Source organism: Lipophrys pholis (genome assembly GCF_963383615.2).
Source record: "Lipophrys pholis genome assembly, chromosome: 12".
NCBI lineage: Eukaryota > Metazoa > Chordata > Actinopteri > Blenniiformes > Blenniidae > Lipophrys > Lipophrys pholis.
In genome coordinates this window covers 28,447,296-28,461,498 of record NC_137641.1, presented here as the reverse complement: position 1 = coordinate 28,461,498, position 14,203 = coordinate 28,447,296, and the positions used below count along the sequence as shown (strand labels likewise).

The window sequence follows — 14,203 nt, the reverse complement described above, 5'->3', positions numbered from 1 at the left end:
ACAGAGCCTGCATACCTTTCTGAAAAAACCAGAAGTCTTGGTGTATTCTAACTTTTGAATGTAATAGGTCAACCGTGTTTTATACGTCGGCGTTTTTAATTGTATACCCAATGTATCTGCGGCTTGTTTACAATTTAAAAACATAGTGTTGCCTTTTCATAATGCTTATTTTGTCACTATAGTCCCAGAGACCCGAACTGGGTTTGCACGACAAGCGGTTATTTTTCCCTCCGATGTGCTTTTTGGATATGAAATGTTTGAATATTTTGACAGACGTGTCGGTGACCGTGTAGTAAACACTGTAGAAAAAAAAAATTTAAAGTAATAAAAACGTGAAAACTGATCCCCTCACGGTAATTATTTGGGCAGATCAGATATATGGTGACATCCTTTGTAGACGCTTCGTCTTATTTTTGAGTTGGATTTTCTTTATATTTTCACATATATTATATATATTATATTTCTTTATATTTTAATTGCACGCTCGTTTCCATTCAGGTGGCTTTGATTGACTTCATCCATCAGGATTCAGCCGCTGGTAAAATGTCACAAAATGTGATTGTACTTTGAGTTTCAAGCAGAAAGAGCGAGATATTTAAGATAAGATAAGATAAGATAAGATAAGATAGCCTTTATTTATCTCACATGTGGAGACATTTGCAGTGGTACAACAAACTAAAAAAACATAAAAATACAATATAATAAAGTAGATAAATATTATGCACACGGAGCATATAAGTGTGGACATGTACAAAATATGGGGGTGAATGTATTGCACATAATAAATACATTTTTACAAATTATTATTGTTATTGTTATATTTGTTAAAGAAGAAGCGATGAGAACGAAACTACATTCATACGTCATAAATGTTTCCTGACTTGCCGCGGCTGGACTTCTGATGGGGGGTTTTGTTTTGTAAATAGTCCGATTTTCTAGTACTTGTATACATAATATGTTGATATTCTTAACCTTTATATTCTCATTTACTGCCTTGCTTTCTATCAGGACGTCATCGTAAGTAATAATCTGTTCCTCGGTACTTCACTTGGTCAAATTAAAGTTTAATAAATGAACAATTATACGGCGATTTCTTTAAGCAAATATGATCTGTTTGGTTTCTCTCTGTAAAAAGCACCTAGTAGAAATAACTGTGTTGTATTTGGTGCTATGTAAATCAACTTGAATCGATTTGACTCTTTCTCTACCCCGAAGACAGTTTGGGATAACGTGATCAATTTCAAGAAGTGTTCAGAAAGACAGATTTTACTCAACAAAACCGTCTGACTCAATTCAGCACTCGAGGCGTGACGCAGAGTAACAGCACAGTAAATACCACAGTGCGTTTCACACGCAAGGTAATAGTTGGTTGAGATATTCAAGTATGTGGGCGCTGATGTGCCCAACCATAGAGGTGAACACCTCCTGCAAGAAAGCAGCTCCACACTGACCAAAGACCCACAGGAAAGAGACACAGTACAACCCCGTGCTTTGCGTTTTGCATCGTGCCGAAGGATATTGGAGACGGTTAACGCTCCCAAACACTCAAAGTGTTGACCGATGAGGCCCCGTTCACACGACATACGTCTCACACGTGACGACACCTAATCCGTTATAAAAGATTTTTTAAAAAAAGAGAGTGTATTTACACTGCAGCAGTGGACACACTAACAATGTAGTTAATATACCACAGGAGGCCACAGGATGGCGCTGTTGCTTGATTTTCTAATGAAACCACACGGACGTGTGTAGAGAACAAAACGCTATGAACGTGAAGAAAAGGGAGAGAGCACGACATCCGTATGGACTGATGACGCAACGGATGCCATCAGGGGTGAATCTCAACTATTAAACTACTGATATGGAGGATAAAACTAGAATACGGACCGCGAGTCAAACCACTACGGGTCGGCCATGTTTGTTTACAGCTGGATGAGCAGGAGGAAGAGGAGGGAGGGGGAGAGGTGCGCTCACAGCCTCCGACAGTCTCTGAAAGGAAACAGCGACCGAGAAAGAATCTTTCCACCTTGGGAGCCGGTATAAAAACTTCACGGACACAGTCGATCTGCACACTGGTGTGTAAACGGACCCTCCAAAAGTGAAGAAAAATTTCTCGTGTAAACGGGGCCATGCCGGATACGTACTTGACTTTCTGTCTTTTGAACGCCTCACATCGGACACTGGAAGACTTGGAGTCGAGCAATTCTGAATACACAAGTAAATGTTTGGATGACTTTTGCGAAAAAACATCTTTGCACAAACTCCAAAAGCCCTTTAAATCGACTCTGGATGAAGGAGACGGCGCAGAGGCTCACAGAGGTTCACATCAGGAGATTCCTCTTGCAAATAAACAATTGCAAATGCTGAAATTTGTTTTACCAGTCAAATTGGTTCTTGACATCTTTCCACACTGGTTGGACGTGTTTTTGTCGTTGTGGAGTTATTTATCTGGAGGTACACATACATGTTAATACAAAAAAACTGGAAAAAAAAAAAAAAACAACTCATGTATGTTATGCTAAAAGCTTGAAATCATTATATATTTTTTAAGTTTGTTTCAGACATGTGGGTACAACAACAAAAAAAATAAAATTAAATAAAAACACAAACAAACATACTTAACAGATCAACGCAAGGAAAAAATAAAGAGAACTAAATAGATAATGGCCCGACATATCCGAAAAGGAAAAACTTATTTACTCCTACCCCTTATTCACCTCAACCAACAATCATTCATACACCTGTATTTTTTAAATACATATAGATATAGATACATACACACATATATAAAATCTTAATTTGAAGTAATTAAGATCATGAAATAAATAAAAAGAAAGTGATTAACAAACGTATAAAAAGGATAATAAATAAAGTAAAAGATGTATTAGAGGAGTCATATTATCCAGCTTCTCGTTGGTCCAAAAACTTTGAATTCAAAGTTTATTGATTTTCCTCCATTTGAATATTGGATCATAGGAGCTACATTCAGAATCTGCTGTGTCTGTGTGAGCTGGACTGGCTCCGCCCACTCATGCCCATCTTGGGAAGAGGAGGAAGTTCTTCCTCTCGTGGTGCCATGTGCCAGAGCAGAGCTGCCTTATTGTGGGAGGAGTCAAAGGGGGGGGGGGGGGGGGCTACCTTGATTGGGGTTGGCTAAACCCCCGATGACACTATATAGGGTTTGATTTCTGATTGGCTGGTTGGAGCAACACACTTTTTAAAACCTGAAACAAGCCAGGGAGAGAGAGGACAGACTGTCTTCACTTCTGGCGCGTCATTCCAGGAATGGGGACGATTAGTACTGATGGAAAACCTTTAGGAAGTACATTTTACACATATATATACACACATGACCCCTTTCAGATGGTGTTTTAAGTCATTATTTCATAGACGTGTGTCAGCAGTGCTCACCTGTTCAGCAAGTTTGCGCCACAGGTGCTCTGGAACACTGAGGAAACCACCTCCTCTCATATGAACAAGTAAGCCATTATTCGGCTTTGCAATAAACCGTAATATCGCCTGTTATTTGAATAAAGCTTTCACTTTGTTTTCCTTCTTCTTTGTGTGTCGGTGCGCTTCTCTCCTCGTGGAGCTCTGCGAGCGGCCTCTTGTCTGAACGGGGATGTTTAAAAAGAGGGAGGGAAGCGTTTGGAGCGCGTGCTGCAGTGGGGAGACGCGGTGCTGACGTCACGCGTGGTGCAGGAAGATGGGGGCAGAGGCAGGCGGAGAGAGGAGGGAGACGTCGGACCGAGACCAGCGAGACCATGACAAGGTAAACCCGGAGCAGCTCGGACGGGTGGGTCCCGTAACACACACACACACACACACACAAACACACACCCACACACACACACACATCTGTTCCGTGTGTTTTAACGCGTCCCCGAGATTGTGTGTGTTCTCTCAAGATTTTCCAGGCGCATGACAGAGCGCGGCGCGAGCGGCTGCGCAAAGATGGTGTTGTATCGAACCCAAATATTTACATCGCAGCACCGCGCGTGTCCAAGATAACGCCTCACCACTATATGCATTAAATGTTTGTTTTTTTTATTTAATCTGTGTGCATGCGCTTTAATGTAAGGTTAAATCATCCTGTGTGGATATATAGACATGCACAGGAATTGTTCAGAAGTTTGATTTCATATTGGAACGAAAATGTGTTTTATTATAGTGCTTGTGTGTGTTTGTGTGTGTCCATCAGGTATGATGACAGACAGTCACAGCCCCTGTGGAACTGATCGGACAGCATGGGGCTCAGTGGAAAGGTAAGAGGAGAGGGTGCTGCACTGCTGGACTCTTTGCCCCTAAACCAGGGCTCTCCCAACATTTTATGACCGAGGCCCACATACTGTACAGAATACATAAAGTCAAGCCGACCACTAGAAATGGAGGACATGATTCACTGAGCTAAATGATGCGTTATAAGTGCTGCGGTGCAATTAGAGATAGATCCCCACTATTCCAAGTTTACCTGAGGATTTTGTTTTGCATGTATAGGCTGCAGAAACTACACATTTGCATGGATGTGAAAGAGGCGATGGCTCAGTTGAAGTAGATTGTCTTTTATTGCAGTGCTGAAGGTTCAATCACCCCCATGATTACACCTGGCATTAACACTGAGCAGCCCCAACTACAGTGCAAACAGGCTCCAACGCGTTTTTTAACTGAAAGTACTTCGCGAGGTGGTCAGGGATGTTCTGGAGCATACAGGCTTTGTTTTAGCAGGAAAATAAGTCATCGGTGTGCAGCGTGTTTGTGTTTAAAACATCTGAATTAGCTCTAGAAACGTCTCGGTTATATATTACATAGCACTATATAGGTGGAATAAATGTTCATCTAAAGTCCAAACTCCCTATAAACGATTACCCGAGAACAAGTTTCAACTATAACGCGTAACACTATATTGGGATATTGGCTTGCGAAAACTGAAGTTACATGTAGTACATGAGGTTTATATGACAAAAATAGTGCCCCAACCGGCTCATTGACCGCCCCAGTTCATCATCAGCGTTATCTGTATTATTCATGCAAATAAATGTTCCATCCACAGATAAAAAATTTTTGGGGGGAAATCTTGTTCCTTCATTTTATATTCATAATGAGGATTTTTAAAAATAGAAATATGTAATTGTCTTTCATTGTTCGCTCCACTTGCCTTTGCCGTTTAGTCTGCAAAATAAAATACTTAATCATATGAACATTTCTGTAGTATGACTACTAAAGCTAGATGGACAAATCAACCCTTTCTCTTAAGGTACTCAGTTACTATGTAATCTCAAACACGACTATGTGTTGTAATTTGGTTTAAAACTACTGCAATTAACAAGCTCACCCAGTCCAACCCCCGTCCAGTCGCCTTAAATAACTCCGGACCACATTATGGTGCATTCAGTTACTTAAATCTGCGCTCCGTCTAAAGCAAGATGGATAAATAGTGCATCAAGTGCCAAGAGTGATTGTTAAAGATGTGAGCAGTGCAGAGACGGTTCACGCTCATGCCAACTTCCAACTTAAGAGCAAAAAGTCTGAGTGGACGCCGCTCTGGATCACAGCCACCGCCCGGTGCAGAAAAATGGAACGACTTAATATGCCGCAGTTTCGTGTTAGAAACAGACAACATGAAGACTGCACGATATTATGTGAACGTGCGAGAATCGAATATTAGCCATGAGTTTTTTATTTGTGGTGGACGTTAATATGTTTTTTTTCCAATAGAACAGTGTTTTTTTCCTCTTGCCCATAATTTATGTTTTGTCTTTTGTGCTTTAAACTTCTGCTCTGTGGCCATAAGGTACACACTAATTAATACTGTCAAATAATGATAATTCCAATATCTCTTGTCGCGGTTGCACCAGGCACATTGTTCGACCACTTTTACATCCTAAATAATAATTAGAAACTTTATTCGTAATGCACTTTACAGTTGGCAAACAAATCCCAAAGTGCCGCAATAAAAACATTTAAAATGGATTGGGTTAGGGTTAGGGTTAGGGTTAGGGTTTGGGTTAGGGTTAGGGTTAGGGTTAACTAATTCCAGTGTATTCTTTATTACTTTACGGTGGTAAACTGTCATAGTGAGTTCACCAGTGTTGATAAGTTTATAAACAGTGGCGCTGATCAGACGCCAGGAGGATCCGAGGAGGTTGAGGTTTCTTTCCACTGGGAGTGAGCAGAATGGACGGGATCAGGAATCGGTTCACTGGAGGGGCAGATCAGGACTGGACAGTTTGGTCGGTGTCTGGGAGGGGAGAGGAAATCTGTGCGGGGGGGGGGGGGGGGGAAGCTGGAAAAGAGGAAGATCAATGAGGGAGGATCGTGGATGCGGTGAGGGAGATCAGAAAGACGACACACGAGAGACGGAGGTAGATTGTAGACCAAACGGGAGAAGACTTCAAAAGTTACGCTGAGCCGACTATGACCGTATCTATCGAGTCGAAAAGCAATGAGGAGAGGCGTTGATGCCTTCACGGCTGTTCGGCAGATAAAAAGACATATTTTCATTTTACTTCCTCGTACAGGAGTCAAGTCAAGTTAAGCGTTATAGTCTTCACTGTAAGGTATCGACCATGACCGCAGGGAACCTCGGTTCATCGGTGGCAGGGAGAGTTGGGATGTGGACGCTTCATTACGCGACAGTCTCAGTACACATTCACCTGAATTACTTAATATGTTTCTGTGACCGTAGTTATGCAGGAGGAGACAGCGACACCATGAAGAAAATGTATTGACAAAGCTGTTGTTTCTGATGCAGGGTCAACAGAGCCACCGGGTGGCCATTTTCGCCGCCATCGTCATCCTGATGACGCTCCTCATCCTGTACGGCTCCAACAATATCAACGACCCCGTCTACGCTCCCTTCCACATGGCGGCAAGCCACGCCATCATGACCACCGACCTGAAGAAGTGGTCTGGGAAAGATGGATACGTTCCGGTTCACGGGAACAAGGTGAGCTGCGCTCGAGCGCCGCGCTCTTACGACCTCAGCAGAAACACGCGCGCCCATTAGGATGTACGCCGCCTGTTGATTTCGGGTCGGCTGAGCTTTGATTAAATAATTCGGGTCTGCGGGACGCATTAGAGGTTACCCACACACATCACGGCTGCAAACGGAAAATCCGTTCAAAAACAGGAAGTCGGTAATCGTGCGTGCTTCTGTTTTCAGGAGGAACAGAAGGACCATTATGCGGCAATGTTCCGGTTCAGGTTACAAACATTTGCACGTGAGAAAAGTTGTGGCAACAATTCACAGGACAGCGGTTCGGGTGAAAACCCATCATCTTGGCATTTTCGCTTCAGAAAAGTTGCGCTTCCCACCGTTCACACGCAGACGGAGTCGGGGCGTTCTCGAAAAGTTCAAGTGCTTCTCAAGAAGAGCCGTTTTCCGGCAAAGCGCAACAAATGTTTTGCATTTTCACGTTAAAAAAAAAAAAACCAGGACCTCAATGTCATCTTAAGTTTACAGAGCCAAGTTATGCCGGCGAGGCGCCGTGAGACACTGATTCCATGGTAATAACTGCGGAGAGCAGCTGCAGTTTATGTAATGATGTCGATTATTCAGAACACTCGCATGAGATCCGCCACACAAACGGTGTGAGAATGGAGGCGAAGCTGTCAGAATTCTTGGCGTCGCAGTCTTCCATCTTTAGTTCCTTCCTTCGGGAATGGATCGCTCGCCGTTCTAAAATGAAGTTGAATAACCGCTTCGAGTCATAAACTACAGGCACTTGAATAATCTGTTGCGAGAAGCAGACACACACAAACGGTGTTCTGGGTCGAGTGAACTGAACGGCTCCGGGGTGAAGTTGTTTGCAAACACTTAATAACAGATAATGACATGAGTACGTAGCCATGGCGACGGCTCAGAGCTGTTGATAAACACAGACGCTCAGACAGTGAGGATGTTATCATCAGTTAAGGGAAATTTGTACTCGAGCATAACTTCTGTTTACTTAAAATAAAAGTTACTTTGCTTGTTTTGGGGTTTTTTTAGATGAAAAGTATGTTTAGACTGCTGCAGACGAGCTCAGTGAGGAAGTGACTGTCAGATCGACTGAACTATTTCAGGACCAATGACGCATTTTCCTCGTCAACAGGAAGCTCACATCGTGAGGATATTGTTTTCCTGCCCTGTTGGAGGTCCGATATGCAAGGACGGCCCAGACTGTTATATAATATAATGGAAGAAAACCCGAAATGTAAAAACTGGTTGATAGTGTAACAAGACGCTGAGCCCAAAACTTAAAAACTTTTAAAATGTCACATTATGGGGCAGGCAAAAATATTATTTTCCAATAATAGTGTAAAAAATGTATTTAGTGCTGTCAAAAAAATTAAGTAATTAATCGCACAATTGTCTGTAATTAAATGCGATTAATCACATTGTTTTTCTACTGAAGACTGAAGCTTGTAATGGATATTTATTCAGGGGAAACCACAGAATTAATGTCGACTCAACACCGAGACTATATTTAAATTCAAAAATGTTTTTATAACTTCCTTTTAGCGTTGTGTGAAACCGTTTGTCTCAAACATAGCAAAATAATAAAAACATAAATGATTAACTGACATCTAACATAAGTCTGTAGTCACAATGCTGCACGTCGGGCTGCTCCGGTAAGGAAGTAATCAAAGAAAAAAAGGAAGTAAACAAAACTGCCTTTACATGGACTTTTCCTTGTTTTTGGAACAAAATAAACAAAAGTTTAAATAATGAAACAAAATGTAAAACATCTCATGTAAAATTGTATACATTTATATTCAAATAAATCCTTAAAACCTTTAAGAAAGATGAACTATGTTGGTTGATCGTTTGTCAGCATTAGTTTCATGAGATGCTAATAGATTATAGTTTATTGCAAACTTAGCGGCATCTGATCACTTTAATCCACAATAATGAAACAATCTCAACAGAATTGGATGGATTATATTTGGTGGTTACCGATATGTGACAACGACCCGAATTGGTATAAAATATAATGTAATTAAACCTAAAATGGAATAACTGGTTGATAATGTAAAAAAAAAGATTTAAGAAGAATTTAAGTGCAAAGTTAATATTTTTAATGATTCTACATTATTTCATCCTGATGATTGGAGAAATAGATTACAGAGAACAGGATCATACATAAATACCATAAACTGTATATAGATATACGTATAAACAAATAGTCCAAACTTTAAGTCATTCATTTAGTAGCAGTTCAAATTCAAACCATAAATAATTGATTGACTTTACCATGTAATATAATTAGTGCTGTCTAGAAATTATTTATTTGAAACGTTTAACTCGTTGAAAGAAATCAATGTAATTAACACAGATCTAGAGCTGACGGGCGTCGACACACGTTAAAGAAGACAGCCCCTCGCCCATAAATTGCAATATAATTTTGACATAAAATGAAACTATAATTACTCACATCAAGTCGCAGGCGAGACTTTTGTTAGAAATTCTAAAAAAATTACATCATAATTTTACCTCTTTGTATAACTCTCATTTTTGCCCTCATTGACTATTTTTGTTTTATAAATAAAGTTCATTGGGTCCTCTTGTTCTTATGTTTGTCTCTGGTAATACTGAAAGAAATTCTAAATAATTAATATATATATAAAAAAAGATTTGAATACGATTTGGTTAATTTCATTTTGAATATAAGGTATGAAAAATGTGATAAACAAAAGCTGATTGTGTGTGGAAAGAAGAAACAGTAAGTAATAGTAGAAGAAGCAGATAATGTCGAAAAGGTATTCGCTCTAATAGTCAAAAACTAAGGCATTAACTTTATTTTGTATGATATGTAGAACATAAATAAGGGATTTTAGAGTGAATAAAAACATCCAAGACTTTTTTTTTTTTATTATTATGGAGTTATTCGAAATAATTAGTTTGTATTTCCTGTCAAAAAGCCTGTTTTGGTCTTTTCTCGTCTCTATTGTTTTAATTTAAACATTAAAAATGAAAGCTGTGAGAACATTATCGCTGAAGCTGTTTTTATCAAATCAACTCGATTGATCTTTTCCCCGTTAAACATCTTGTCTGCCGGGTTTTTAAAAAGATAATAATAATTAACTCTCCGTGTGTTCCTCGCCTCCCAGAACATGACCCTGCAGTGTCACAGCTGCGCCCTGGTGACGAGCTCCAGCCACGTCCTGGGCAGTCGAGCCGGCGAGGAGATCGACCGCGCCGAGTGCGTGATTCGCATGAACGACGCGCCCACGCTGGGGTTCGAGTCCGACGTGGGGAACCGCACCACGCTGAGGGTCGTGGCCCACTCCAGCGTGTTCCGGGTGCTCCGCAGGCCCAACGACTTCCTGCACCACGTGGACGCCAACGCCGCCGTCATTTTCTGGGGGCCACCCAACAAGATCGGGAAGGACGCCAAGGGCACGCTGAACCGGCTGATCCAGAGGATCAGCATGACCTACAGCAACCTGTCGTGCTTCAGCGTCGCGCCCAATAAGATGCGCAGATTCGACAATCTCTTTCATAGAGAAACGGGTCGAGACAGGCGAGTTGAAGAGGAAGAAATGCTGCTCTCCTGATCACGTCTGGAGTAAAGGTCACACTTGTTTTGTCGTTTCTTCTTCAGGCAACAGTCGCACTCGTGGTTGAGCACAGGCTGGTTCACGATGGTCATCGCTATCGAGGTCTGTGATAACATCCAGGTGTATGGGATGGTTCCACCCAACCACTGCGGGTGAGTAGAACAACCAGCCCGTCATCGTTTAAAACCCGGGGCGTCAAACACATTTTAAGTTCAGGAGCCGACAACAGCCTTGATTTCATCCCGGGTGGGCTGGACCGGTGAAATAGTGCCAGAATAACATTTAAATCTAAATTTAAAAAGTATTATTGTCGTTGTGGCACAGAATACCGTAATTTCCAGACTATAAGCTGCTATTTTTTTTCCCCACGCGCTTTGAACCCTGAGGCTTAAACAAAGACGCAGCCAATTTCTGGATTTTTAACGTGTTAACAAGCTTCATGCCAACAATACATGGGTGATGCATTCAGGTGCATCACGTAACGCTGACCTTTTTTATTTTTAAATTTGATGGGTGCACTCAGTAGTCCGGAAATTACGGTATAAGTGATGGAAAATGTCTAGATTTTCACAAATACAAACCTTTACAAGAAAAAAATTACTACAAACTCAACATAAAGCTTATTTCAATTATACTTTCTGGTGCAAAATACAGTCAAATGTTCATAAAAAAAACACTGCATTATGTAGGGTTTCAAACTCACCCCGACAGCATGGCTTTGATGCTAATGCTAGTTGCTAACTTTCATCACTGTTATCTCAGCTCGGGTCCAGTGTTGTGTTCCGTCTGCTCCTGCGAGGAAATTTGTGTAGAAATTGATGTTTTCTTTGTACTATTGGCTTGGCTGTTTGGCCGGGTTCTGGAGCCTCTTATAGACCTTATGTTTGACACTCCTGATCGAAACAACCGTGACAGAACGGGCGTTCATTAATCATTCAACTCTAAACTGTCCCCCAGAAAAAAGCCCGGGTCCAAGAAGCTGCCGTACCACTACTACAAACCCAGAGGCTCCGACGAATGTCTAACGTACATACAGAACGAGAGCGGGCGGAGAGGGAACCACCATCGCTTCATCACGGAGAAACAGGTGTTTGCACGCTGGGCGAAGCAGTACAACATCACCTTCGCTCATCCCAAATGGTGAAAGGACCAGTGGACCAATCACAAAGAGAGCTGGACACTGGATTTCACTGCGCCGTCCGACTTTTGAAAGCCTCACGGTGGCACATTTTCAGGAAAACTGCCCCCTAGAGGCGAGAGAGCGGACGTTCGGGAATAGCTCTACGTGCCCCACATTGACTCGGCATCGCACAAGAGCTTTTGTAAATATAGGAGTAAATTAATTTAATAATTTTTTTTTTGTTTTTTTTTACATGTTTATATTTTTGTTAATATGTATTGGGGTTGTAGTTATGGTTATATCACCTCCAATTAGTCACGACTACAAATGTCACTCCGTACAGCTTGTAACTGTCTTATTATAAACAGATGATATATAAGTGTTTCAAGCCAACTAATCCAGTATACAAGCAATCAATATCGGGGCCTTATGATACAGTATGTGACTGGAGAGATTTTAAAATCCACATTTAGCAAGTTCCTGAACCAGAAATACATCTAATGAAATAATCATACATGTGTTGACATTTAAAGTAAATACATTATTTTTTAAATGTACAATATGCTCGTTTCCATCTAAGAATAATGATCAGACTCTTGCAGGAAAATCTACCAAAGTTAACAAGCGAACAGCGGCTAGTTTTGCAAAACCACTTTGCAAAACTAGATGGTGCGGCGAGTATCAGTCTTTTTGGTTTTTCAGTCCAAGCACAGATAAAGCAGCAGCCGCCGCCGCCGATTCCCACACAAGAAAGACGTTTGAGTTTCAGAACTACCGCAGCTCCCGGGAACCACCAGCAGCTCAAACTCGGAGGAACGGAGACTCTCTACTGCCACCCAGAACACAAGAGTGGCGTCACCCAAATCCAATACACTGTACCATTTAAGACAAGGGAGCACCGCATACAGATCCAGCATTTAGCACAAAACCTTCACAGTAGAAATTCAGAAACTTTCTTTCACTGTGTCTCAGTGTTGTGCCGTCAGTTGATCTTAAAACAGTGCGACCGACGAATCGTGAAAAAACAGCGAGTTTTATCTTTTAAAATAGCATTCATTGCTTCCTTTGTAATTTGTTCAACATTGCATGGCCGTCCTGCGGCTGGGATTCAACCCTCTAGTGGGCCAGTTGTTGCCCCCCCCTCAAGCTGCGTGTTTGACATTAAATATCGGGATAAATTATGGAGAATATTGAATATCAACCAGATTCAATGCCAGCTCTTGGTACTGTACAGTTTTCTTTACTTGGTGATGCAGACATTCTGGGGGAAAAAAGAAGCTTTAATGTAATAAACATAAGAAAAAGTTGTATAGTTTTTGTTGATTCAACAGAGAAAAGCCACGGCAGGATATGAAATATAAGATTATGTGTCAATAGATCTATTTTACAATATTCTATAACTAAAATATCTTCAGTTTGAGGATACCACCAATACATTTCAGCTGTAGAAGGTGAACCTCCTGGTTTCGTCTCAGCCGAGTTGAAATCCTCCACGAAAGCATCGCGGCTGTTATCGATCAGCTGTGACGGATTAAAGTTGACCCGTCACCTCAAGCAGAGTGAGACATTTACCTTTCAATTAAAGAGCCATAAAGGGAATGTTAGTCTCAAGATGCTGTCCACACTATGCTGCTTTATCATTACCAATAGGACGTCTGATGAGTCGTCAATAATCCTGAGGAAGGAAACACTTCTAGACTGTTGCACTACATTACAAACAAGGAATCGACCGCTCGATTTAGAAAGCCGACGGCTTGAATTACTAACGTGGCCAAGTTTATTTTTAAACTGCGGATCATTCTCGGGCTCCACGACGCAAGAGGGGGAGCCTGAAACTACGTATTTATGGATAGGATAGTGGACATAAGCTTCAAATTGAACCAACCTTAGAGGAAGACGACAAAAATGCAGTGAAACAAACAATGTAGTAACGATATGGAGAAGTGGATCTGGCTGCTCAATTTAACAGGACATCGAAGATTTAATACTGGATACAAGCAGTTAAGATTAACCGGGTATAATATTTAATTATATAGGACTTCAAGAGGAAGCAGCTTGTGTCTGGACATCTGGTGTTCGAAGTCAAAACATCGTCATTAATACTGGACTCTCAGAGCTTTTACATTTAAAAAAAAAAAAAAAAAAGAGAACAGAGGCTTATGAATGCAAATGATAAAAACATTTAAAAGTTATAGGACTGTTGTAGTTTCTCTAACTGACTCACCAAAATGCCCTACAGATAAATCTGACCGACTTCGCAAAGACCAATACGTTAAAGAAAATAATATTGTGAAGTATTTGTTGCATTGGGGAAGATAATGGAAGTATTTTAGGGTCAGGGGTGTGGAAGACATGCAGCCCGATTTCATCTCGAGTGGGCCAAACTGGTAACACGGTGCCATAAAAACTTTTTAAATTTAAACTTTGAATGTTTTTCTTTGTTGTGGCGCAAGAGCATACGTGATGAAAATGTTTATAAAGATGCAAAAACCAAACAGTTACTACTGAAAATGACAATGTCAACATAAAGCCTATTTTAAT

General features: G+C 41.0%; 1 protein-coding gene across 1 annotated transcript; it reads left to right on the top strand.

The window, feature by feature from the left end:
* The first annotated feature begins 3,657 nt into the window (after positions 1 to 3,657).
* Positions 3,658 to 13,782, top strand: st6galnac6 (ST6 (alpha-N-acetyl-neuraminyl-2,3-beta-galactosyl-1,3)-N-acetylgalactosaminide alpha-2,6-sialyltransferase 6). The gene is made up of 6 exons (XM_080476621.1): positions 3,658 to 3,772; positions 4,202 to 4,265; positions 6,752 to 6,946; positions 10,093 to 10,505; positions 10,587 to 10,694; positions 11,500 to 13,782. The coding sequence occupies exons 2-6, from the start codon at positions 4,248 to 4,250 to the stop codon at positions 11,684 to 11,686; spliced, it is 921 nt and encodes a 306-aa protein (XP_080332747.1). The 5' UTR covers positions 3,658 to 3,772; positions 4,202 to 4,247; the 3' UTR covers positions 11,687 to 13,782.
* Positions 13,783 to 14,203: the final 421 nt, after the last annotated feature.